Genomic DNA, 24,431 nt, shown 5'->3' on the forward strand with positions numbered 1-24,431 from the left:
GCAAAGCCAAGTCCCACCAATGGGCAGAGAGAGCACGTCTAATGTGACCGAGACAGACATTCTGGGCAGTGGCAGAACATTTTACAGAGCCCTATCCGGTGCGAACCTAGATCCATAGGAACAGACTCTCCTTGCGACCATCCTTGTGTCGCCTCATCCGGCTGGCCATACGTCACAAGAGAACTAAAATAATGTTACAAGTACAGCAGGATGGATAGAGTCGCAATGCGCCTAATAGAGCGCAATAACAGAATTTCGATTTTGTGCTCTTTACAGCCTCCTTTTTCGCCTTTTCCTGGGAGCCTTGCGGCGCATCCGTCACGACTAGTAGACGACACTTGATTCTGAGTGTCTTCTAAAAGATCCGCTGGATAGCCTTCGCCCTTTCTCGGGTCAACTAAAACTTCCTCAATGGCAAAGTACAAAGTAATAATTACTATATCGGGGTATCTTTGAATAATAAACAGGCAAACTTTTTCTTTTCGTAGCATCATGACACGTTTGGTCTTGGACGGCACCTCCCAAATGGTCTCCGCTCGACGGTAATGTAGTCCTGTCGCAACTGAAGACCTTCATTTAGCAGGTGTATGCCTGCCACTAATCAACTCGACACCACCCTTTCTGAGTCCCTCCAAGTCACGATCAACATCGTTCTTCTTGACCTGAACTCTCCTTTCACGCTTCTTGACCTCGAGTTCGAAGCGGAGGGCTATTTTTCTGCGCTCTAGCCTCACAGCCATCAATTTCTGCATGTCCTGTTGGAACTTGTCGAGAAACCAGGCGGCTGTCTGTTCGCGCTCATCGTCCGTTTGAGATCTAAACAGTTGCCGCTGGGCCTCGGGTCGCATCTTGTTTAAGTTCGTCAGTTTGGCCGAGAGAGTCATCGGGTTGCCGTTTGCGTCGAGAGCAGATTCGGGCGGAGGCGCTGATGGGTCTGTCGTGAAGGGGATGGCGTCGAGTTCGGCGATGGTTTTTTGACTAAGAATCTCAGGGCTGAAGTCCAGTTCGTGCTCTTGGTATGGATAAGGTCGTTTGAGCGCTGCGGCGGCATTGGATGACAATGGCGCGACGTTGTCTGTGTTGACACTGGGCTCTGGCGGCTCCTCCGCCGCTTGGTCTTCTTCAGATGATGATGATTCGTGGTATGATGACACTTTGGAAGAAAATGCCGGCTGGGGTATGTTGGATGTGCTGGCTACAGGGAGGGATGATGTAGTGGTAGGAGCAAGAGGTTCTTTGGGCAGATTGCCCATGTGTCCACCAGCACCACCGGTTTCCTCAGAAGAAGGGATCTTGCCTCCGATCTTGAACCGGTTGACATTGTTGTGATGGAGTGGATGAGGCTCGACACTGTCGTTATGGCTGGTGATTTCAGTCAAAGGGTTCCGCTTGACGGGCAGAGGAGGGCTGAGTGGTTCTTCCTGAAGGGCGTGCCGGACAGCAGCACTCTTGACATTGTTGCTCTTCTTCAAGTTGCTCACGATAGTCCTGGACTCGGCAGGCACAATTCGGGTCCGGGACGGTGTGTTTTCCCAAGAAGGTTCAGCGTAGTCACCATCTGGGTCGTAGCCCTCGTCTTCTTCTTGGTACATGTACTCTTCAACAATATGGCCTGTGTCATTGTGATATCGTGTGTTATATTGAGGGGGCTCTCCATGTCTCTGTCGTTCAGCATCTGCCTCCGCCCGCCAGTCGCCGGGGAAGGCCTCGCGTTCGTCAAGAATGACAGGCCCAGGAGGTGGATGTTCTTCGTGGCGTCGAGGCGGCGGCTGCTGCATAGTGCTGGACCTGAGAGGAGCGGGTGAATTGCGGGCATGGAAATGCGGGATCATTGACGCATCTTGGTGGTCTTCTGCTATGCTTGTCGAGTCGTCAAAATGGATGCTTTGCGTGTCATCAAAGGCCGATACAACACCAGGCTTTTCAGAAGTGAGCTGCAAGAAACAGAATCATTTCAATTCATATGGCCGGCTCTCACCTGGCGAGCTGCCTGCATATTAGGCACCGTGCGGGAAGATCGATTCTGCGCAATGGCGGATGCAACCTCGGCCACATCCTGCTCAGAGACATATGGATGATCTGATTGCCGCTTGTTGATGGTATTCGGTATTGGGAGCTTCAACTTCATGGCCGCCTCCTGACGCTTCGCTTTGCTGAGGCCTTTGCCATCACGGCTCGTCGCTCTTGGTTTGCGTCCCGCTTCGTCTCGAGACTCTCCGAGTCCACCTCGTTCGCCGTGGCCTTTGGGTTGTGGTGTCAAAGAACGCTTCGCTAGGCTGGCTTGAGCATTGCTGCCTTCCCGGTTCTGTATGAACTGTTTCATATTTGCCTGTAGAGGCATTCGTGCTGCTAGATTCCTTCCAAATCAATCAACGAACTTGAACTGCGCAGCCTTCAATATGACCTGGGGAAATCAGGAAGCCGGCCGCAGTCGCGAATTTAGGGGCGAAATGATTGCATCAGGCTGAACTTGGAACGCGTCGGAACGCGAAGGCACGTGCAGTGGTTCTCGGTTCGGAGTATTTGCGTCCGATGAAGAGGTACATTTTAATTACTGCTGATCACCAAAAGATATCGAAGTCATTAGTTACATACGAAATATTGATCAAAGGTGTGTATAGAGACTATTCGGCTCATCACTTTCCAGCCTCCACAATGATTAAGGAGGGTTGAGTCCTGTGAACCTCTGGTTCTCGTGGAAGTGTTCCCAGAAAACAAGGAGAGTAAAGGAGAGTATCCAATCAAACAAGAACCGCAGTAGCCGCTCACCACGCCGAGAAACAATCTGACGAGGTGCTTTTCTCCTCCCCACACATTTGTAAAGGCATGTAATCATAAAGGTCATAATCGTGCGAACGAATCAGGCTGAGTCCACTGCAGACCCGGCCTTGGAGTCAGAGCTTGAACCGGGACCTGAGCCAGATTCTCCTCCCCTCGACCCGGAGCCACTCTGCGACTTGGTTGTTCTCTTCCGCCCGCCATCTCTGTTCTCCCCATCGACGCCGTCGAACCCGTCGGTACCGAACGCATCATCGCCTCGTCTTTTGGGGCGCCGCCATGGTGGCATCGTTGGAACTCGCTTCCAGACGACTTCGTCGTCACTGCTGCTCAACTCGTCGTGTTTCTTCGGGCTTGATTTGGCCACAGAGTCGAAAGGACGGTGGGCACTGCATAGAAAGCCATTGATCGCGTTGTCAGACTCTGGATCTGTCTTCGCATTCGGGTCCCAGACAGGTAGTTCTGGTGGCACCGCCTCGCCAGCGGCATGGCCCCGAGCATACTGGGCAAGTGAGCCATTGATTCCAGTCAGCGACCAGGCGAAGACGGCAACATCTCGAATCGCCGCCATGAACCCAGATTGCGCGTTGTCCGTCACAGTGGGCAGCTGTGCAGGAGCAGCAACGGCACCGAGAGGCTCGTTGGCAGGTAGGACTGGTTCTGGAGCCCAAGGCGAGGCGAAGAGCCCATTGGAATAATAGGGCGCCTCGGTCGCACCCAGAGTAGGAGGCACAAGTGGTCCCGCGCGGCGGAGCACGACAACCAGGCCGTCCGATGAGCAAGACACGACGGCTTCCAGCTCTAGCGGTTCTGGCTGAATGTCTTCGTTCAGTGTGCGAGACGAGGTGGAAGTTCCCGAACCTGAACGGTCAAAAACACCCTCGACACCATCATGGGCGCTAGCCTCGGGGTCGGTTCCAGTGCCAGAAGAGGCACTTTCGCTGACGGCGTTGCTGGATGCCTGAGCGGCTCCAGATTCTGTAGGCTGAGGATCTTGTGGAAGAGCTTGATGTGCAGGAGGCGTTCGTCTTGTGCCTTGGCCGGGCAATGTAGCTTCCTCATGGAAAGGCGTGGTCCCATGAGCGTTGGTTCCAGGAGCAGTGTCACCTGCCGCATGTGGTGTGGAAGCATCCGACATTGACACGCTAGAGACGGACGCACCGGTTGTCAAGGGCACGCCGCCATCCTCATCTTCATCACTGTCTTCCAGAGCACGCACTGATTCAGCATGGGCCCGGTCCATATCCTGCATTGGGTTGCGGTATCGAAACCTCAGGTAAGCAATGGAGTCGTTAGCCTTTGCGCTCTCGAGGCATTTGATGGCATCCTGAAGGCAGTTTTCTTCAATGCAATAGTAGAAGCTCTTGCCAATGAGTTCAGATGGCTGAATGCCAAGAATGGAGGTCAACCCGTCGGTGGCGTACATGACAGTGCAAGTACGCGTGAAGCGGTTGAGGAACAGTGCAGCCCTTGGCTCCGGAATGTGGGCAGGCGGTTCTTGATAGAACTTGTTGGACAGGAAGGACAACATGTGGTACCTCGGGTCCCGGGGAGACGAAGAGAAGATCCGACGGATACCAGCTCCATCAAGAGCCCTCTCTGGTGGCAGTGTCAGCTCCGATCGAAAAAAGGCAGAACGAAGAGATTCAACGCACGTCTTGCCTTGGGTCCTTGGCGATAAACAGCAGTACTAGCCACCAAAACATCGTAGACAACTGTAAAGACACATTCACAAGCCACCCAGGAGCCGTCCTTGTGCTTGATTCGGCAGTAGTTCATAACAGCCGCCTTGTCAAGACTGACCCCGCGGCCATGAATGGACCGCCCAAAGGGGATCTCATCTGGGTGAAAATACTCCCAGCATGATTTGCCTGTGACTTCATGCGGGAGATAGCCCAGAATGTCCTCAATTGAATCCGAACAGTACCTGATACGCGCATCCAAAGACAAATCTAACATTGTAGTTAGCAACACCATTCCAACGCCCTCTGGAAGGACACCTACCATGAATAGTGATGAAAACCGTCTCCATGGCGATAGCAAAGAACAGGTAAAAGCAGAAGACAACAAGCCTTTCCGCGCTGAGCAGCCCTAAAAGACGCTGGTCTTCTTTCAAAACATGGGGAATTCAAGCCCTTTAGTAGTTCCCTTGCCTTGGCCACTTCCACGGAGGCACTCCCTCACAAGGGAATAGTGTCCTGGCAACGAATCACGTTCAGCGACAAGGACCGGAGGAGCGGTGGCGGATGATAGCACAGGTGCTAGCTGAGGTCGAAAGAATTGGGATCAGGGCCCAGCAAGTAAGCGCTCAGGCGCACGCGACAGGGACCAGGATCGTGCGTGGGCGCTGCGAGAATATGTGTTGTACACTGGATTCCAGGAGCTAACCGGCCCTTGGCTGGAAGAAGAAACTGTGCATTGAAGCTGGTGTACAAGGCTGGAGGTGGGCGTAGAAAGAACCACTAGAGTCAACGGAAAAGCTCTGAAACGTCAGACGAACGCCGCTGGTTTCCGTACTACTACAGATGTTTAAAAGGCGTCTTGACTGACAGCCGACGACAGGCAATATAACCTCCGACATCTATCGAGGATGTAGTTTGCACAGTGGAGGAAAATACGTAGCAGTCGACGACAGCAGGTCCAACCAGCACTAAGCAACTTTTGGCAGGCTGGTTTCTCATGGGAATTGCTGTCGCCACTACCAAGCCGGGTTGAAGTTCGGCTCTACCATTATTGGCATTTGTTATTGCATTCTCCCGTTCAATCCACTGCCGGTATCGACTCGAGGCCCGCCAGGGTGAGGTCTCCGGTTGGCCGGTCGGACAGGCAGGGCCGCAGTGGCAGGGAAGACGCAGACGGTGGATAAACGGGGTGTCAATTCCAGCGGCATCAGACCCGGGAAGCCAGGCGAAGGGATGACTTAACTTTGGGACAGGTGATGGTGGTTAGCACCAACCGCGATGAATGCTACATATGTCAGTGGCGGTGAAGTATCAGTGGAACGTCAGCGGCCGCCAATGCTCCAACGGTTTTTCTGATTTCCTGCAGCGCAGCATTTACGTCAGTCACCGCAGCCGGAGGTGGAGGGGTCTTTCACACGTGCTTACACGCGTCGGTGCTTACCACTCAGGCTGGCAGGTACGACTGTACATTTTATTGTAGCGCGCGCTTGCAAATCACCGCTACTCTGCGCGGTTCTACCACCTACCTACTACTAGCAGGTGCTATAGTAGTAGTAACGTCTCTGACCATAAAATCTCTGTCCAACATCCCATGGTTGCCAGTAAAGCACACCTCAGCGTCCCTTTGCTGCCTGCTGTGTACAACGCAGTATTGCAGTTTCACTCGTCGAGTGTCTTCCTTGTAAAGGCGCCCATCGCTTCAGCCTGACAACTTTCACCCTCAATTCGAAGCAGGGTCAGCTGGGACAATTGCGCCTCCACCGAACCTTACAGCTATTGCCCTGTCCATGGTCACTCGGCAGACTCCACGATCATGCTCCCTTCAAATCCAAGGTGGAACGTGACTCGTCACATAGCACAGGCACGCCAGGCCTCCTCCGTGTATGCCGGCCAGGGGTTGGGAACGTCCACAAGCCCGCTCAGGGAGCAGGTAAATCCAGTACTCAAGGAGCAGGTGTAGGCTTGAGCTGCATGGCGAGCTGTCGGAATGCCAATCGACGCAAGTTCCCTTCAACGGCACTGCCTAGCGGAACCAGCTATCCGAACGCCACTTCCAGCCCTGACATTCCCATTTCGTTACTAATACTTCGTGCCTCGTATCTAGCACCAGCTATGCATCAAGGCTACAGTACGAAGCGAGCGGATGATCAACCTCCGAAACGAAGGGATGCGGCAACAAACGATAGCGTCGCGCTATACGGAGATATCGCTCAAGATGACTGCGCCTGTTGTCCGACTCTGTTTGGGGCTCTCAAAAGCCTGTCACGTATCGAGCAGCAGTCTGAGGGTAGTGGTATGAACGGTTGCTGCGAGTGGAGACTGCCTATAATTCCCTCCACATCTAGCAGGACATGTCGACAGCGCCATGGAAAAGCAAAAGGCGGTGATAAAGTGGCCCATCTGACAGGCCATTGAGCTCCCGTCTGCAGCGGGGCTATAGGTATAGACAACCACTGTGCGAAGTGACCGCGTTGATCTTCTCCTACATATCGTGTGGTGGGCTTATTCGGACTGTGTATGTCACGCAGCTTCCAAATACCCCATCACACCGAAAATGCCCCTCGTCGCTAGATATGACCACGAGTGACTGGAGAGCTCCGAGACACTGTTGACCTGAATAGGGGCTGTTACCTGCGATCGCCGATGATATGCAGCAAAGCCAAGCTAAAAGGTCGGGAGGCGGCCGCCCACGAGGCATTCCTTGCAATGGCTTGCGTTGACTCTCCAGGTGAGAGTGTCTTTAGTCGCCCTTCTGATCTGTGGGCACCATGTTTGCTTGCGGACGGCCTCTGTTCCCACTTGAACACTCTGCTTGGAGGCTGCTTTCCCAACAGTCTTGATGACTTGCTCGCCTTCTGTCCCGTCAAGCATTTGCTTCCCGTTCTGTGGGCTTGGCAAGGGGCAAGCCAGACCTCGTTCAAGGACCGCTGGTTGCCGAGACACATGATAGCTGTTGCATGTGCTATGCCTTGAGCAAGTCCGAGAAAGGAGTTATGCTGTGTGACTCGACTTGTGCACAGTGGCAGGCGAACATAAGGTGTGATGTCGACCAAAGCTGGGAAATTCCATTCACTTGTTGCGCTCAAGCGAGCTTCTTGTCCTTGACGCTTACTTGCACTCTTGGCACGCTCTTGAAGCACCTGAGTTGCACCTGCGGCTTTCTGGCTGAGGAGACCCAAGAACAAGTGGCCGACCAGGTCTTAGATCAAGCGTCTTGCAGGAGCTTCACGCCGCGCGCAGGCCAAAGTGGGTAACCCGGTGGTTCAGATGCTCCCGGGGCGGTGATGGCCGTAATGCTTCTATATTTTTCTCTGTGACAGGTTCCAAAAGTCAGCTTGTTGACAGCTCGGCAGACGTACGACTTGCCAAACCCGATGCAGTAATTCAGGGTCAATCTGTCTATCAGGGTCTGGGGATTTTTGGGGCGGACAATGTGTGCTTCTTACCTTTACCAGACCCTTGAAGAAGTCAAAACTGTTAGAGTCACTCTGCAGGGTCCATCTGCGCCCTGTCTCGCGGTCTTCCCATCCGAGCTCTTCTGCAATCAACAGCCCATAGTCCCTGGTGATCCCCTTGATGCGTGCTCGTTGGCCACCTTCAGCTTCCAAGGTTACAATCTGGTCCATGTGGAGCCAATGCTCGTAGTACATTTTTTCCATGGCGTCGTCAAAACCTGTCCTCAAGAACCGGGCGTACAGATCGTCAAATACCGTCAGAATGCGGGCCAATAGCTTCTCCAGAGTGAGTGGAGATACATCTTTGGGCAACAACTGCGTGAGCTGGTTGAGCGAGGTGGTGGGTGCCGTATTGGAAGTGTTGAGTCCGACACCACACACAGCAATATATTCCTTTGTGTTGTAGTGGCTGTTAACCAGGATCCCTCCAATCTTTGTGTAATTTTCGTTTCGGTCGCCGCCATTCTCCTTGGCCTTGGTAGGATCCAAAGCAAAAATGTCATTGGGCCATTTCAGCTTGATCGGCATCGCTTGGTAGCGAGTGCCATCGTAAGACTTGATACCCTGGACAATAGCCATTGCGGCCAAATACTGCACGAAGACGACGGGTGCAGACTGCATCTGAGCCATGGGATGTCGGATAACAGTGCTGAACATGAGGCTCCCGGCCGGCGAAACCCAGACATTCGATCCTCGCCCTCGGCCTGCTACCTGAACCGTCGCCGTAGCGGTGAATCCTTGCGGTAGATTGCGTAATATCTTCGTGTTCTTCTCCAGCAAAGTGTTGGTTGAAGTTACCACTTCTCCATAGAGCAAATGGGTGCCGAAGCTGCTGGCGGTGCCACGCATCTGTGTCTGATAGGTCTCCAGGTTGGCGTAAAAGTCCTCGTGGTTGAAGTAGGGCGTTAGCTGAGAGGAAGGGTATCCATCGTCATGAACGATGATCTGTTTGACAACCTTGTTATAGTCGATGATCAGGTCTGAACTGGAGCTGCCGTTGCCGTTGTCCTGGTCAGCAGATTCCTTTGTCTCTGCGGTCTGAGAGGGAAGAGCTTGTGCCAGGTCACCCATCTTCCAAGCGGACGGCTTGACAAGCTGGAAAGTGTCATTGTCATCCTTGATGAACTCGTCGCCCCGCTCATCCTTTTCGATGAGATGGCCCAACGATGACACAATAGCCGCCGTATCTTTGGGCTGCAACGCAGATAGGTGCATATAGGAAAGGGAGGGTACTTTTTGCTCCTCGCCCACCGTGAGTCCGACTTTGGTCAAGCATGCTTTGACGAAATTGATTCGTTGGCCTTCATCCTCGGCCAGTGCTTTGATAACGTCCGAAAAGCCAGGGGCATCGTCATCCGGTTTGGGCTCGAGCAAGGCAGAAGCAAATCTAGGCTTCGTCAGTGACCAGTTGTCGGCTGGTTTGGGTGTTCCAAGGAAGACAAACTCTGGGTGTGGGCCGGTCAACAATGCTGCTCCCTCACCAACCTTGCAATACACAACGGCTGCTGCACCTTCTCCGGGATCCACACTGAGAGGCTCCGTATAACTTGCCAGAACCTCAACGCCCTTCGACTGGTATCGCGGAGCATCCACAAAGACACAACCCCCGTTGTAGTAGGACTTGAACACGTTGGGGACGTTGCCTGCTGATAATACCACCTTATCGACCTGTAGTTCCACGGCACGAGCTCCCTTTTCGCTGTGGTAAACGAAGCCCGGGAATGCACATCCGCGCGCTATACCGGGGTAGAATGCCAGCTCTCTGTCACCCACGACTTCGAGCAGTTTGTCTCCAACTTCGAACTCGCATCTTTGGCTTCCGTAATAACCACCGGCACAGAAGCCAATGTAGACGCCGCCGCGTTCGACGAACTGGCGAATGCGTCGATTTCCCTCTCCATTCAGAGTGTTGCAATATCCCTGATCGGCACCGCCGGGAAAGACCAGCGCAGCACAACTTGCCGTCCATGGTTCTTTGATGAGCATGTCACCAGTGACGGGGATCACGGCATAGTTGGGTGAAAGCAGCTTCCGAAGCGTGTACAGAGCATGGCGAACGGATTCAACCGTGCTGCCGTTTCCTGAAGATAGAATTAGATTTTGGTTCGCCCGCCATGCTTCCTGAGTCAGCGCACCAGAGTAAACAAGGACATTCATCCGTTTAGAAGCCATGGCGGTGGCAGTTGGTGGCGTGTTTCCTTGCTCGGTAGCTGTTTTGGTAATGAGGTCAAGAAGCCGAGTATGTCAGACGACCATCAATGTTTGGAGAGCCAAATAGGTACTTTTTCTCGCCTCCAATCCAGCAAGCCGTGTCACTGTCCAACACCAACACAACAATGTCGAAGCAGGAGAGTACAGCTGAGGCCGACGTCGGCGAGGATGAACTCGATGAATGGTAGCTTTTCACCCACTTGGGTTTCATTCAAGAAGCGGTATTGACCACACGACTAGGGACCAGCGGATATTCAGTACAGGCTGTGCTGGTGATTGGGTCCGTATACACCTAACGGAGGCAATTCTGACATGCATGTACAGAGGAACAACTTCGAATGAACGATTGCTACTATGATAAAAAAGATTGGCGAGCGTGTAAGAATGAAGTGAGTGCTGAACCCAACGTCAGTCAAGATCACTGGTAATCTGGTCTTGGTTGGCACCAGTCTTATATTCTCCGGCCTTGATTCTTTGGCTCCTTCATCGCCAGCTAACTAAGACGAACAGATGGAGGCCTTCAGACAGTGCTGGAAGCGTAAAGGAAACGAGGAACGCACCCAGACCAAAGATGCACCAGTTGAGAAATAGACATGCTATCCAAGAAGTGTCGACGCTCGTGGGACTGATTGGTGTACAACTTGAACCCTGGAGTGCAGCCTTCAAGTCTGCGGCGAATTGCCAGATCTGAGAAACCTCACCCTGCAATCTCTCGCTTCACCACCTTCGATTCTTCGACTGCCTTTGTGCTTCACGTTCCATTTTTCTGTATTATAGATTGCTGCTCTGGTTTGTAACACCTCAATAATACTCTCTTCTCCACCTTGTTCTTTTCAAGCAATATTCGGTCATCTCGATAAACATGGCACGAACTGCGCGACTACTCCTGAACTCCTGGCAGCCGTCCCTCAAAACCTCTGCTCTGTTGCCTTCTCGATGCTTACGAACGCCCACCCGGCCTGAAATCGTGGCGAAACAAGCTCTTCGCTCGACCTTCTCTACTTTCACAGTTCGAAGAGCTGAAGCTGCAGTCAGCACGCCGAAGACCGCAGCCCCCTCGAAAGATTCAGCACCAAACGGGTCGAATATACAGCCCTCGACTGGCTTCGACGACCAGCCGCTTGATACCCAAGCAGATGATCCATCCCGAGTTGACTGGACGCGATCCTTTCACGGGCTCTCCGCCGAACCCTTCTCGAAGGAAGCTGCCGATATCCTGCAAGCACCAATCGACCCTGAAGATATCGAAATCAAGCCTGATGGCATAGTATACCTGCCTGAGATCAAATACAGACGGATTTTGAATAGGGCATTCGGTCCCGGAGGCTGGGGTCTCGCCCCGAGGGGGGAAACAATTGTTACGGATAAGTCTGTGACTAGAGAATATGCATTATTGGCCCACGGAAGGTGAGCAGACCAGAATGTCTTCCGGGAAGCCACGGCTAATATGTGACAGGCTGGTGTCAATTGCGCGGGGTGAGCAACAGTATTTCAACAAAGACAATATACCGATGGCCTCTGAAGGCTGCAAATCGAATGCAATGATGCGATGTTGTAAAGATCTCGGCGTTGCCAGCGAACTTTGGGATCCTCGCTTCATCAGAAAATTCAAAGCACAACATGCGCGCGAGGTATTTGTTGAGCACCAGGGCACAAAGAAGCGAACCAAAATATGGCTCCGCAAGGTATGTCCAGAATGCTGACGATCACAGCTCTTGCCTGCTAACAATTACGCTCTATAGGGCGATCCTGTGACATATCCATACGCTGAACTCAAGAGATGATTCCCTCGACCTGAGCTGAACTTTCTCAGAATGTATGCCACCCACGAGTCGTACTCATGCTGGAATATCAAGCAACTGCTGTGATATTGTTACAGCACGCTTCAATGCCATCTGTCAGTATCCGTGGACGTCGAAATCCGGATTTTTCATCCGATCCATCTCGCGCGTCTTCGGCTTCTGGCTGAGTCCAATATCTCCAGAAGTCCGTTGCTTAATTGCGATGTGGTTTGTGACTGGAGTACCAAGGCATTGGCTCACGCTGGTGCGGTGCAGCACCCGAAATCATGCACGAACCAAAATGCCCCAGCGCGTTTTAAGTGGAAGACATGCTCGAAACTTGCAGCATGTGATGTACAGCTAGCTCCGTTGTTGTACCGGATGATGGAGGCCCTCCCATCTCTTTGTCGCTTGTGGTGTACTAGGTTATGTTCCAAGCAGAATCAGGGCAGTAAATCTGCAGCGGTGTGAACGACATCGGGTCTACCAGGTCTCAAGACCTGGACCCAAATCTCATCTTAAACCTCTCAAACACCTCAAACGGGCGGAGGCGAAAGAAATTATATGCTTAACTGGAACACTCCCCTTTTATCATCCTGGCCCAGTGCCAGGGCTTGAACGCAGGCTTTGTCTGCAACATTCTGTCGAGGACCGGACGGCCATCGGGCATTCGGAACTTCTTCAGAGTGGCAGTCTGCTTTGTTCGTTCCCAGGTGTCGAGCAGAGCGTTTTGCGGACAAGGCTGAGAAGAAAGGCTGCGATGCATTTCCATGTAATACCTTGTTATCCAGTTAGATACAGCAAACTAATTGTACTACTTGGTTGCTCTCCTGGTAGATGGCTGGATTTTGACACAGCGTGCATGGCACCTTCTGTTTTTACCTACTAGGAGAGTTGACTGCTGCAGCTGTGACTCAAGCACACTGCCCCTTCCCAGCATGTGAAATGGAGGACAACCCGTGGTAGGCCACATTCCACATGCACATGCACGAAATGCATGTGCACGTTGTTGTACAGGGAAGGAAAAATTTATTGCCTTATCTACTCGACTGAGGTGCGTACATGTAAACAAACCAGCTTGAATGTCGGTGAACATCACGACTGCAACTATATCCGACACACTATTAAGCTACCGTCCCAAGTCCTGCGTTCGACCTCTTTCAGCTCAGAGCTTTGAGCAGCACAGCCCCGCATACATCTGCCTAGATTTCGACCCGTGTCAGTTTCCCAACGCACTGGCAGCGCCGCGGTGCCAGTATCATTAGAGGCCAAGCATTTCCAAGAGTCCGATCCCAGTGCCAGCGTCCAAGTCGGTCTCATGCGTTGACGGGAGTCATTGACACTGGCCATGAAGTCTTTCCGCTCCTCCTCGACCTCCGATCTTATGCAGCTCCACGCTGGCTGAGAAATTCAGACCATTCTAATTCCGTTTCCACCCTCTGACTCCACGTGAGGGAGGATCTGGGAACAGAAATAGAACGGCGAGAAACAACCAGGCGTAGACTGCTTGCTGGAGCAGGTGACATTGGTCTTTGCGGCGTCGACTCTTCTCGCCATCGTTCCTCGCGATCTCGCCCCGATTAATATTGACCTTCGGCCCACAGTTGCCACTCGCAGAGCGGCTGAGAAGAGCAAACAGCTCGGCTGATTACCCCACGCGTTCACATAATGGCCGCTGCTCCAACGCACGAACCTCCCAATGCGGTCGATGGTCCCACGGGTCAAGAAGAGCAAGAACTCGCGTTTGGGCAGGTGTGGAAAGACGCGGCCAAGGCTCCGCCACGACGAACAACTGTAGAACGGCCGGCTACCGAACGCCGGAAGTCGTCAATCCAGTTTCACACTGCTGACGCCGAGGACACCATAAGACGAGAGAGCCTTACACAAGGCTCGCGAACCTCCCTTTCCCAGCGGAGAATGTCGTCGCCTCCTCCGCCGTTCAATTATCAGCGCGGCGTCTCATTTGACACACTCGACAACAGAGACGCATCCACCGAAGCCTTCACCCTGAACTACAAGCATCGCGACTACGCCTCTACCTCACGAAGCCGAACATTTCTCTGCGGCACGGACGCCAAAGACTATTCCGAATATGCATTGGAATGGATGTTGGACGAGCTCATCGACGACGGCGATGAGATCGTATGTCTACGAGTGGTGGAGAAGGATACAAAAACGGCCCACGAGACACCGTACGAACGCAGCAAGTACCGCGATGAGGCGCAGAAATTACTCGACAGTGTCATAAAGAAAAACAGCGCAGAAGAGAAAGCCATCAGCATTATTATGGAATTAGCTGTTGGCAAGGTGCAGGAGATATTTCAGCGCATGGTAGGCGGAGCATACTGTCATTGCGGTGGATCTATACTGACATTGCATTAGATAGGACTTTATGAGCCGGCGGCGTTAGTTGTCGGAACACGGGGAAGAAATTTGGGGGGTATGCAAGGCTTGCTTCCGGGCTCAGTGTCGAAGTATTGCCTGCAACACTCACCTGTGCCAGTAATCGTCGTTCGCCCAACGTCCAAAAGATTGAAAAAGAAAATGAAGCGCCAATTAGAGACTGGTCGGAGTCTGTACAGCAGTATGCTGGAGAAGGCTCAAACTGCTGGCGGCAGTCACCTCTTCGACAAGAGAGACAACAGCTCGATATCTATGGAAGCCACCGAGAAAGAAGCCGATGCTGTTGCCAGAGCCATCGGACCACCCAGACGTGGCATTCTGAAGGGAACTTATGGCGGACCACTTGCGCGTGTGACCTCGGCAAGAAGCGATGCCACCTCAGACGATGAGTCCCCGGAGCGAGGATTCACCTTGCCGATCGGGTATTTCAGCACTGAGAGCGCGCCCAGAGCTGATCTGGCCATGCAGTTCCCCAGCATTGCAGCCCTTCAGGAGGATTGGGACGACGAGGATCTGGCCACGCCTAAGAAAACTGCGAAGGCGACAGGAAAGCGCCATGAGAGCCGCGATAGTGACGCTGCCATATCCGATACGGAGGAAGGCTCACTGGGAGTCCGCAAGATTGTCGACGAACGACGGCCTTCCGTCAGAGAAACAACCCCTTGGCTCGAGGAGATCCTTCGGGACAAACCACAGAGAAGATCTCCCAGCCATGGACGATCACCTTCACGATAACACTAATTGTGGATGTCACCCATGACACTTTTCTCGAAATAAGAGTGCTTTACGAAGTTAGCTGGAAGCGGAGCTTTCCACAGAGGACGCAGAGGACTGCCGAGAGCGAAAATCGATGCGACAATGGTTATGCATGACCGAAGTTACCAAGGAGTGTACAGCAATCTCGAGACGACCGATGCAGCCCAATACATCATTCATGTTGTACGATTAAGAGAATCAGACAGTCCTTCTTACAAGGCTGCCACACTCGGCGAGAGTCGCCGCAAACTTGCTTGGTAGTATTCAAATAAATCCTGCTGATAGAAGCACACACTCGAATTCACCATTTCCTAAGTAGTTGACAATCATTGTAGCATCTCTACCTGACCGACCCGCCCACCACAGACACGGACTGGCGCTCAGGAGGTCCCGGCCTGCACAAGGGTGACGCGTTCAACTGACTCGCCGTCAGTAAACCTCAAAAAGAGAATGAGAGCGTCGTCAGGATTACAGTATTCGCAGTTCATGGTCCACAGAGTTTAGCCACATTATACACTGCGTAGTATCCAAGGTACCCGAAGACAGATACATTTGTAGATAACCTACTTGGGTTGTACTGCCTCATCAAATACTACAATAATGTAAACGCACGGACTGGTTGTCGGGCGGGTAGCAGCATCGAACAGAAAAAGCCACGCCAGACTGTGACAGCTTGCAAGCCCCCTTCAAGTTGCGCAAGGATCGGCCCCGTGCGCTTTGCGCCCTGGCGATCTATCTTTCCAGATCTCAAGTTATCCTCAACCACCTTTCTGGCGCCTGATAAAAGAACATGCATCCCGACAGTCAGTGCGCTCGTTCTGCTGGCATCGTTGCGCAACATGTTACCTACCCGCGCTGAGGACTGCGATGAGTGTACTCCGGCATCACTCAGACACTCGACTGCCTTCGGACCTAAAGCAGCACTCTCGACGATCCCCTTCATCGCCACATTCGCTTGTTTGACCTTCATCGCCTATAGAAAGGTCTATCCTCTATTGTCTCCCACTTCTACGAGGCCACAAAATGGCGACAAAGGCCTCCCGCGACCGGCGACATCTCCTCCCGAAGCCGCAACGCAGCAACTCGCTCGGCGCATCGCGGCAATCACTTTCTCTTCCACTATAGCACTCTCTGCGGTCCTGACCGAACTGCTTTTATGCGAGATATCGAATTCCTTCAACCCTACAGCCAGGAACATCGCATTACAGGCAACAGTTGTGAGCCTCTTGGGGTTGCTGGTCGTGGCCATTCCGTTGCTAGGCATATCTTCCGTTGTGTCAAAGTCGGGCTACAAGTTCCGTGGACCGGGAAGAAGTCGTGTCCGCCTGGCGTGGCTGCTTGAACTGGCTGGGTATGGGGTCTTTTTGTCCGGATTCTGGGCAATCGGCGCCCTGCTACCTGTTTCTCCGGGCATTACTGAGAGCATCAGCCGGCGAGATGGCCTGTTTCAAGCCTGCTTGGACAGGTTGGGTATCACTGGCGTCTCCTTGATGGCTCTGCTCTCCGGCTTTGCATCGGTCAGTGCAATCTGGCAGACGTTTGGACCCAAGACGAGGTTGGTTTCCGAGAGTGACATCAACCGGAAACAAGCTGGACTGGATGCTACCATGGATATGATAGCGGAGAAAAAGGAGCGACTGAGGGCCTTACAGAGGAAGAGTGCCGACACATCGGACCAAGGATTTTGGAGCCGGACAGTGGGCTCGATACGCGGCAACGCAGAAACGCAGGAGAAGCAGACCCTCGAGATGGAAATTTCGGGCCTTGAGACCATGTCCGCCTCACTTGAAACGTCGCTCGCAATATTGCGGCAGCGGAGAGCAGACCAACTACGAGCGACTACCCCCATGGGTCGCATGTCCCTAGTGTTCTCCTATGTTTTTTCGTGCTACTGCATCTATCGAATTTGCACGACCACCATCAACATCGGGCGTCGAATGCTATCAAGCAAGCCCGCAACGTCTTCTGATACGGACCCTGTCACCGCCACAATTGCGATCTTCGCGCGGCACGTCTACCCTTCTTTGGACCAGGCATCGTGGGCCCAGCAGATCTCCTTTTTACTCTCCGGAGCAATGCTTTTGGCGTCCTTCTCCGCTGTCACGCAGACCTTCCATCTCTTTTCCCGATTCATGCCAACTGTGCTCCATGCGACAAAGACCAATTTTGCCCTCTTGATCAGTCAAGTCAGTGGAATGTATGTCATCAGCTCTGCCATTATGCTTAGAGGCATGATGCCCAAAGAGGTAGGCAGTGTGATCAACAGCGCTTTGGGAGCCGGGCTGCTGGAACCTGCCTGGGTGCAGAAGTGGTTTGATGGTTTCTTTATGCTTGCCGTGGTCGTCACCGGCCTGGGTATCTTTCTGGGAAGACAGATTTCCGGAGCTGCCACGTGGGAAGAAGATATGAGTTATGGTGATGCCATGGACTTGTCCAAACAGTCGTGACTACTACTATGTTTTAATACGAGGAATGAATTAATGATGGGACTGGGTGTGCTTCGGCAAAGACATTGTTTAGAGAAGAAAAGGGCTGCAATGGTGGTCGGCGCACAGATACAGCTCCTAGGTAGATATGAAGCTTCAATGCACCTTATCAATAGACATGATATCGGACAAAGAATCTGTAAGAACACTACAATGGGTTTTCTAAGACTCAACAGGTGGTGTGTCTGCATACAATCGTACCTGAGTTGATGCGGGAATCTGGCTCGGTGGTCGTCATGTCGGACAAAGCAATTTGGAGAAATGTCCTTTGCGCGGGTTCATGCTGGCCGCGACCCTGACACGTCACGTCCACCTTCATTTTACATTTGAAGTAGTACCGACCTTGATACAAGGATACAGCGCAGTTTGGAGAGAGTCTTCATCGTCGACCCTCACAGTCCTCCCTTCGGAGAGCCCTGGCTATGACTGACTTGACCGGGACATTGTCCTCCATTCTGGTCGAGAAACATTCCTCTAAGCCCCTCCGAGGTGTTCGCAACGGCCACCTCACGCAGAAATTCGATGCCTTTCTGAAGGAAGCAAACCAGATTGTATTTTAGCCAAGACCCCATGATACTCGTCAGCAGGAACTAACTCAACATTGTAGAATAGATCCATCTCGTCTCTACTGAGCTATCTAAGATCCATACGGACGCCGTACCTGTCCAATGCGCCGGCACCGCGCCATCCTAAAAGAACGGAAGCTTCTCATACCATCGCCGGCTTAGATCTTCAGAATCAGAATGTGCCGGAGTACTTGAACGATTCACAGCGCGAGGCAATTGACCGGGAGACGTCGTCGGTGCTTCGAGAGATCAACGGCAAGATCACGGATCTCTCCTCGGCCGTCAATCTACAACATGACACGGCCACCAAGATACTGGAGAAAAAATACGGACGACCAAACGGGATGCTCTGGCGATGGGCAACAGGCGACCAGGATATGCCTGATGCCGGAAAGTCAGCACAACAGATTGAGGAGGAGGGCCAAGTGCGAATGCTGAAAATGTTTCGAGATGGCGTCCTCTGGTATCTAGGCAAGAGGCTTAACGACGCCATCTCAGTGCAACAGGAAATGGTTGAGAAACGGCTGGAACGAGAGCGACAGAAGCAATTGAGTGCCCTCTACGACCCCCGAAACAAAGGCGTGAGAGCCACTCTGGATGTCGAGCCCACGGCGGCGGCAGATGGTGGATTCAAGGAGGCACTCCCGAATCGAGACCTACGAGGGCACGATGAATACAGACCGTGGACCGAATCTGGCCCTACGGGTCTTGATCCCACTCAGCAATTGTCGGCGGAGCAGTTACAGCTGTTTGAGGAAGAGAACAGAAGTATATTTGAGCATTTCAACGACCAGCTGGCCAAAGTCACCCAGGTCGAAAAGAGTCTGATGGACATCAGCAGTCTGCAGCAGACGTTGGTCGGGCATCTCAGCGTCCAGGGCGAAATGATTGGCAACTTGGTCACAGATGCCGCTAACACGGACGAGAACGTGCGCAAGGGAAACAGAGAGCTCAAGCGCGCGAGCGAGAGAGGAAGTACTGCCCGCTTGGTGTTTTATGCCACAGTCGGGCTTTGCTCGTTCTTGGTGGCTTGGGATCTTGTATTTTGAAGACTCCGACAGGTATGGGTTGTTGAACTAAGGCTGTGCTACCTAGGTACCTACAATACTGCACGTATTGTCTTTACTGTTATAGGGCGGGCAGACCAGCCAGGCAATACCTATAGCCGGCTTCGGCAATACGTTGTTTTGAAGCCAATCCTGCTGTCATCAAGTAGCCACCTGCACGGTTTAGCCTGGCATATTGCGTTACAGCATAGGTGTATCCCGCCAGAGGCGGCGTACATTGAACCGGCGGCACCATATCCTACCTAATACTGGACTACCACTGGCAGTTGTAGTATGGGGACACTGCATGGCGTGCAACTCCAGGCCTTGTACCCCGGGTTTGCGCCCGAAAGCGGTCTTTAGCCGGTCCATTCCGAGTCACGTTTAGGCGTCTTCCACAGACTGCGGAGCCTAGCGCCCTTCTGAACGCCGCTCCAATAGGCGCTGCGGCATCCGGGGAAGCCCTGCAAAGAGATACGTTGTCCTCCTTCGAATTCAACAAGAGGTTGCAGTGCCAGTGAGAGGCTTCGATGGGGTTGAACTTGGTCGAAAGTCAACGACGACAAGACGCCGATTCGAACCAACGTATACAATGCACCAAGTCATGTGCCAAGCGAGACATGTTGTGATACTCTACTAGTATAGATCTGAGCAATGAGCAATTGTATGTCGGCGATTGGCCTCGACGCCGTTTTCCCCCTCATGCGGTGCCCTCCGGGCCCCCAGTCAATCCACTGCTCGCTCGCTGTTGATTCTCCAACCTCGGGCTTTCGGGGTAAATTTACGTTGTATGGCGGGCATATTTCCTCGTTAAAGAGTCACCCGCGCAGAATACCAATTACTCTCGAAAACCACCCCTCAACAACGCATGATCCCTTGTTCCTACCAACCTATCCGACAACTGAACCTCCGAGCTTGAATCATCATTATCTTGGTGCCAGTGCTGTGGTGGCGAGCCTTGTTACCCGACTCTCTTTTGAGCTCTAGAACCTGCATCACATCGATTGAGCTGCGGTATCATCAGACTACATCCATCCGCCCGTCCTAACGTGTACGTCCGTCCCATCTGCATCCATCCGTCCTTGTACACTTTGGGTGAACCCGACTGTTCCGCCGATCATTCTTAATATAGTTGTTTACTCGGACATGTCCTCATTGTCCAAGTCTCCCTTTAAATCCGCGTCTTCAATCGCGGCTACCTTGTCTTCACAGACTGACATCAACGCTCGTTTGTCGCAGATCCAGCAACACACAATGGGTTCCATATCGAATGGCCCCGTCGAGCTCTTTGAGGCTGTGCCTCAAGCGCCAGAAGACCCTCTATTCGGGTTGATGGCCGCGTACCGACAGGATACATATGAGAAAAAAGTCGATCTGGGAATTGGTGCATACAGAGACAACAATGCGAAGCCTTGGGTGTTACCTGTCGTTAAGAAAGTGCGTATCACAGACAATGCCGATGATGCGACAATATTTCTAACATAAAATTTGTCCAACAGGCAGACCAGATCCTCCGAGATGACCCCAATCTGAACCACGAATACCTCCCCATTGCTGGTCTTCCAGAGTTCACATCAGCCGCTCAGAAACTTATCCTTGGCTCAGACAGCCCCGCGATCAAAGAAGGACGGGTACGTAGTCACTCCTGATGAAGACAAAGGGTTTTGAAAAGTGTCGTGTGTTAATTTATGACATCTGCGTATAGGCAGCCTCACTACAAACCATCTCTGGCACTGGTGCCGTCCACCTGGGAGGTCTGTTCCTGTCAAAATTCCTCAAACCCACGCCAGCCATCTATCTGTCCAACCCAACCTGGGCGAATCACAACCAGATCTTCACGAATGTTGGCCTTGACATCAAGACGTATCCATACTTCTCCGCAAAGACAAAGATGCTGGATCACGAAGGCCTGTTAGCGACGTTGAAGTCGGCGCCAGAGAAGAGCATCATCCTGCTTCACGCATGTGCACATAACCCCACGGGCGTCGACCCCACACAAGACCAGTGGAAGCAGATCGCCGAGGTGATTCGAGAACGCGGCCATTTCCCCTTCTTCGACTGCGCATACCAAGGCTTCGCCTCGGGCAACCTGGCCACCGACAACTGGGCGATCCGATACTTCGTCGAGCAAGGTTTCGAGCTGGTCATCGCACAGTCCTTTGCGAAGAACTTTGGGCTCTATGGTGAGCGGGCTGGAGCATTCCATTTTGTCGCAGCACCGGGATCCAAGGCACAAGACGTTACAAAGAGAGTAGCCAGCCAACTGGCCGTTCTGCAGCGATCTGAGATCTCCAACCCTCCGGCCTACGGTGCTCGGATTGCCAGCATCGTTCTCAACGACAGGCAGTTGTTCTCCGAATGGGAGGAAGACCTACGCACAATGTCTGGCCGGATCATCGAGATGCGCAAGAGCCTCAAGGCCGAGTTGGACAGACTGCAAACTCCGGGTTCCTGGGACCACATCACCAGCCAAATCGGCATGTTTTCCTTCACCGGCATCTCCGAGGCTCAAGTCCTGGCCATCCGAGAAAAGTGGCATGTCTACATGACCAAGAATGGCCGGATCAGTATGGCGGGTCTGAACACTGGCAATGTCAAGTATGTCGCTGAGGCGCTGGACGATGTCGTCAGAAATGTCAAATAAACAGAGGGCTGTTTAGAGCTTGTCCGGGTTGGCTATACTAGCGGACGGGGCAGCGTGAGCAACAAAAGTGAGCTTATCGCGCAATTTGTCTCATTGTGCAACCACTATGTGATGCCACAAGAGGTGGTCAAGTCGGTGGGCTACTCTAAGTGCTGCTTTCATATGCTTGCTTGAGTGATTCCCGTCCCCGGAGGCGCTGCAAGACAACACTTGACAGGCACCTAGACAGGTGGTCCGTCATTTGGCTACAACTTGACGGCACTTGATTGTGCATCTTTCTTTTAGATGGGCATGGGAAATTGTGCAGTGAATGGTCGATGTAACATCTCGTGCATGCACATACTGCTTACTTGCTTTGTTAGCTACCATGGAAGAGGATCAAAAACGCTAGACTCGGATGTTGTAGAATGGATGAATGATGTATGTCTACTCTACTTGCCTGCCCACTGCATTCCGTACTGTAGATACTACAGCTACTGATAGTAGTACTGGGGGTAACTATCCGTGAAATCACCTTAGACCACTACCACCTACTCATGTCTGACCCAGTATCGAACAGGAAGCTCTTCTCCTAGTCGAGAGGCCCTTCAAGCATATCGTGACAATAATAATTATTTATTTCTCGTCGTATATCCATCCTTTGACGGCTTACTTACTACGAAAATCATCTACAATCCTGTGACCGGCACTGAGGGCCTTTTAGGTGTACACAGTCTCCATCATCGTTCCTTCAAGGACCGACGCGACCAGAACGCCCCGTCAAGGTGTTTCACTTGGGTGATCGTGACCTAAGGGGGGCCTTGGCTGGGTATTAGTGTTCGATGTCATCTGCCCTCGTCGTAACAATGGCGAGGTCACGGCGGACCAAGGCGACTGCAGAGATCAGATGTGGTTCTTGAGAGCTGCAATATCGGTGGTCGTGGGAGCGTAATTGAGGAGATCCAGATTGATAGTCTGGCAAGTCCACGGAAGAATGGTGGCTGTGGGCACATGACCGATGACGATTGGCGTATAATCATAGCCTCCCACCACGGCTACTACGCAAATCGGGCTTTGTAGAGGGAAGAAAAAGAACATTAAAACAATAAGGTCGCTGGTCTGTCACTCCCGAAGATGCGGATCGTAAATCATGGCCCAGGCAGTCACGCCTTCACCAGAGCCGTCAGGAGTAGGCCAGCCATGAGCGTCGACCTTGTCCTTCCCCACAACGATTTCCTCCACCACGCGGAAGCCGTAACGCTCATATAGCTTGACAGCCTGCCGCGACGTGGCTTCGAGCCATGCCGGGACGTGTTCGGCACGAGCGCGTTCCAGAAATGGAGTGATGACCGCATTGAGACTTCCTGGGACCCGGGGCCTCGAAGGGTTGCGAGCCAAGAAGGAGAGATGATAATAGGGTCTAATCCGGTGTTGTTGTTCAGGTTGTTCATAGGAACCTTGGGTGTGGTCGCCGTTTGCGCACGAGTCAGACGAGGACGAGCCCGACGCCTCGGAATCAGTAGTGGAAGAAGAGGCGGGTGTCGACGTGGACGTCGAGGGTTCTGGTTCCGCGGCCATATACTTTGCCTTTGCGGCCTTGACCCGAGCTCGCCATTCCCTGGGCAGCGCGCCCGGCTGAGCTTTTGAGTCGATGAATGCCGTGCCTTGGGAATTGGGAGCCTCCCATAACGCTATGGCAGACCAGTTGCCTGCCTGGACTAGTTCGGCGCCCGACGTGGCGCTTTCGATGATGCCTTTGGCAAAATGTCGCTCTCGCCGCTCTCGGGGGATGCTGTGCGAGGGGGGATTCGTCCCATCATTGTCGGTTATGAAAGCGTTGGTGAGAGCAGTTGCATGAAAAGCGTCAGTGATGATGTTGATGAAGTGGTTGAGGTCCTCAAAGGAGTCGGCAGAAATTCGTGTATAGGGTATATTGGTGTTCTTGGTGTTGTCGGTGTTGGTGTTGTTGGTTACGATGGAAGAGGAAGGAGGGTCCGATGATAGCGCCATTATTGTTGGTGCGAATACCGGCCGGACAATGTAGGTTGTTGGGTGTCGTTTCAGTGTAGACTGTAGTAGGTTTGCTCGTAAAGTCAAGGATGGGCTGATACTGTAGTAAGATGAGCAGTTATGATGTTCTTTACGTGTGGATAGGAGATGAGTATACGGATGCGGGCAGAAGTCCCAGAACGAACGAGGGTGGCACCAGAAACGCGAGCGGAGCGGAAAGCAAAGGGAACGACAGGATGACAAGGCTGGTCAAGAGCGGAATGGAACGATGGCTGATCCACATTATTCCCACGGGCTGGTTTGCAGCTGCCTGTCAGCAGAGGAAGGCCCTGCGGACAAGAGTTGTCCAGCGTGCTCTTTGTTCGGGCGTGTCTCATCCTTTTTTTGCTTCCCGCGAGTAAGCGTGGAAGATGCCGTGTCGAGCAGCGCCTTGTGACTTCGGCGGGTGCCGATGTCACGTTGATGTCCGAGTCCGAAGCCTGGACAGGAGTTAGCATAGAGTAAGAGAAACACGGTCTCTGCGTCATTGCGACACTGTGATGACTCGAGACCTGGGGATGGCGGCCTGGTGTGCCGGAAACCACCTGCTCAAGTTGTAGAAACACAATATGCAGGGAACAAAGAACTTGAAGCG

General features: G+C 52.8%; 10 protein-coding genes across 10 annotated transcripts; 6 read left to right on the forward strand and 4 right to left on the reverse strand.

Moving 5' to 3' along the window:
* Nucleotides 1–219: 219 nt before the first annotated feature.
* On the reverse strand, nucleotides 220–2,435 carry HMPREF1120_07006 (uncharacterized protein). Its single transcript, XM_009161219.1, has 2 exons — nucleotides 1,979–2,435; nucleotides 220–1,919 (listed from the first exon to the last, which is right to left on the reverse strand). The coding sequence occupies exons 1-2, from the start codon at nucleotides 2,339–2,341 to the stop codon at nucleotides 573–575; spliced, it is 1,710 nt and encodes a 569-aa protein (XP_009159467.1). The 5' UTR covers nucleotides 2,342–2,435; the 3' UTR covers nucleotides 220–572.
* A 73-nt stretch (nucleotides 2,436–2,508) lies between these two features.
* Nucleotides 2,509–5,711, reverse strand: HMPREF1120_07007 (uncharacterized protein). Its single transcript, XM_009161220.1, has 3 exons — nucleotides 4,783–5,711; nucleotides 4,434–4,730; nucleotides 2,509–4,377 (listed from the first exon to the last, which is right to left on the reverse strand). The coding sequence occupies exons 1-3, from the start codon at nucleotides 4,808–4,810 to the stop codon at nucleotides 2,861–2,863; spliced, it is 1,842 nt and encodes a 613-aa protein (XP_009159468.1). The 5' UTR covers nucleotides 4,811–5,711; the 3' UTR covers nucleotides 2,509–2,860.
* A 163-nt stretch (nucleotides 5,712–5,874) lies between these two features.
* Nucleotides 5,875–10,748, reverse strand: HMPREF1120_07008 (uncharacterized protein). Its single transcript, XM_009161221.1, has 4 exons — nucleotides 10,051–10,748; nucleotides 9,360–9,996; nucleotides 7,907–9,302; nucleotides 5,875–7,771 (listed from the first exon to the last, which is right to left on the reverse strand). The coding sequence occupies exons 1-4, from the start codon at nucleotides 10,085–10,087 to the stop codon at nucleotides 7,760–7,762; spliced, it is 2,082 nt and encodes a 693-aa protein (XP_009159469.1). The 5' UTR covers nucleotides 10,088–10,748; the 3' UTR covers nucleotides 5,875–7,759.
* HMPREF1120_07009 (uncharacterized protein) lies at nucleotides 10,252–10,717 on the forward strand (the record flags this gene model as incomplete). Its single annotated transcript, XM_009161222.1, has 4 exons — nucleotides 10,252–10,310; nucleotides 10,367–10,398; nucleotides 10,451–10,515; nucleotides 10,637–10,717. 4 exons carry the CDS (start codon nucleotides 10,252–10,254, stop codon nucleotides 10,715–10,717), a joined length of 237 nt encoding a protein of 78 aa, XP_009159470.1.
* A 240-nt stretch (nucleotides 10,749–10,988) lies between the features above and the next one.
* On the forward strand, nucleotides 10,989–11,910 carry HMPREF1120_07010 (uncharacterized protein; the record flags this gene model as incomplete). Its single annotated transcript, XM_009161223.1, has 3 exons — nucleotides 10,989–11,533; nucleotides 11,583–11,811; nucleotides 11,869–11,910. 3 exons carry the CDS (start codon nucleotides 10,989–10,991, stop codon nucleotides 11,908–11,910), a joined length of 816 nt encoding a protein of 271 aa, XP_009159471.1.
* Nucleotides 11,911–13,575: 1,665 nt separating this feature from the next.
* HMPREF1120_07011 (uncharacterized protein) lies at nucleotides 13,576–15,045 on the forward strand (the record flags this gene model as incomplete). The annotated part of the gene is made up of 2 exons (XM_009161224.1): nucleotides 13,576–14,238; nucleotides 14,290–15,045. The coding sequence occupies 2 exons, from the start codon at nucleotides 13,576–13,578 to the stop codon at nucleotides 15,043–15,045; spliced, it is 1,419 nt and encodes a 472-aa protein (XP_009159472.1).
* An 860-nt stretch (nucleotides 15,046–15,905) lies between these two features.
* On the forward strand, nucleotides 15,906–17,513 carry HMPREF1120_07012 (uncharacterized protein; the record flags this gene model as incomplete). Its single annotated transcript, XM_009161225.1, has 1 exon — nucleotides 15,906–17,513. One exon carries the CDS (start codon nucleotides 15,906–15,908, stop codon nucleotides 17,511–17,513), a length of 1,608 nt encoding a protein of 535 aa, XP_009159473.1.
* A 461-nt stretch (nucleotides 17,514–17,974) lies between these two features.
* On the forward strand, nucleotides 17,975–19,167 carry HMPREF1120_07013 (syntaxin 18; the record flags this gene model as incomplete). The annotated part of the gene is made up of 2 exons (XM_009161226.1): nucleotides 17,975–18,103; nucleotides 18,160–19,167. 2 exons carry the CDS (start codon nucleotides 17,975–17,977, stop codon nucleotides 19,165–19,167), a joined length of 1,137 nt encoding a protein of 378 aa, XP_009159474.1.
* Nucleotides 19,168–20,418: 1,251 nt separating this feature from the next.
* On the forward strand, nucleotides 20,419–21,808 carry HMPREF1120_07014 (aspartate aminotransferase; the record flags this gene model as incomplete). Its single annotated transcript, XM_009161227.1, has 3 exons — nucleotides 20,419–20,601; nucleotides 20,664–20,795; nucleotides 20,870–21,808. The coding sequence occupies 3 exons, from the start codon at nucleotides 20,419–20,421 to the stop codon at nucleotides 21,806–21,808; spliced, it is 1,254 nt and encodes a 417-aa protein (XP_009159475.1).
* A 395-nt stretch (nucleotides 21,809–22,203) lies between these two features.
* HMPREF1120_07015 (uncharacterized protein) lies at nucleotides 22,204–24,403 on the reverse strand. The gene has a single exon (XM_009161228.1). It carries the CDS (start codon nucleotides 23,795–23,797, stop codon nucleotides 22,910–22,912), a length of 888 nt encoding a protein of 295 aa, XP_009159476.1. The 5' UTR covers nucleotides 23,798–24,403; the 3' UTR covers nucleotides 22,204–22,909.
* Nucleotides 24,404–24,431: the final 28 nt, after the last annotated feature.

Source organism: Exophiala dermatitidis (assembly GCF_000230625.1).
Source record: "Exophiala dermatitidis NIH/UT8656 unplaced genomic scaffold supercont1.6, whole genome shotgun sequence".
NCBI lineage: Eukaryota > Fungi > Ascomycota > Eurotiomycetes > Chaetothyriales > Herpotrichiellaceae > Exophiala > Exophiala dermatitidis.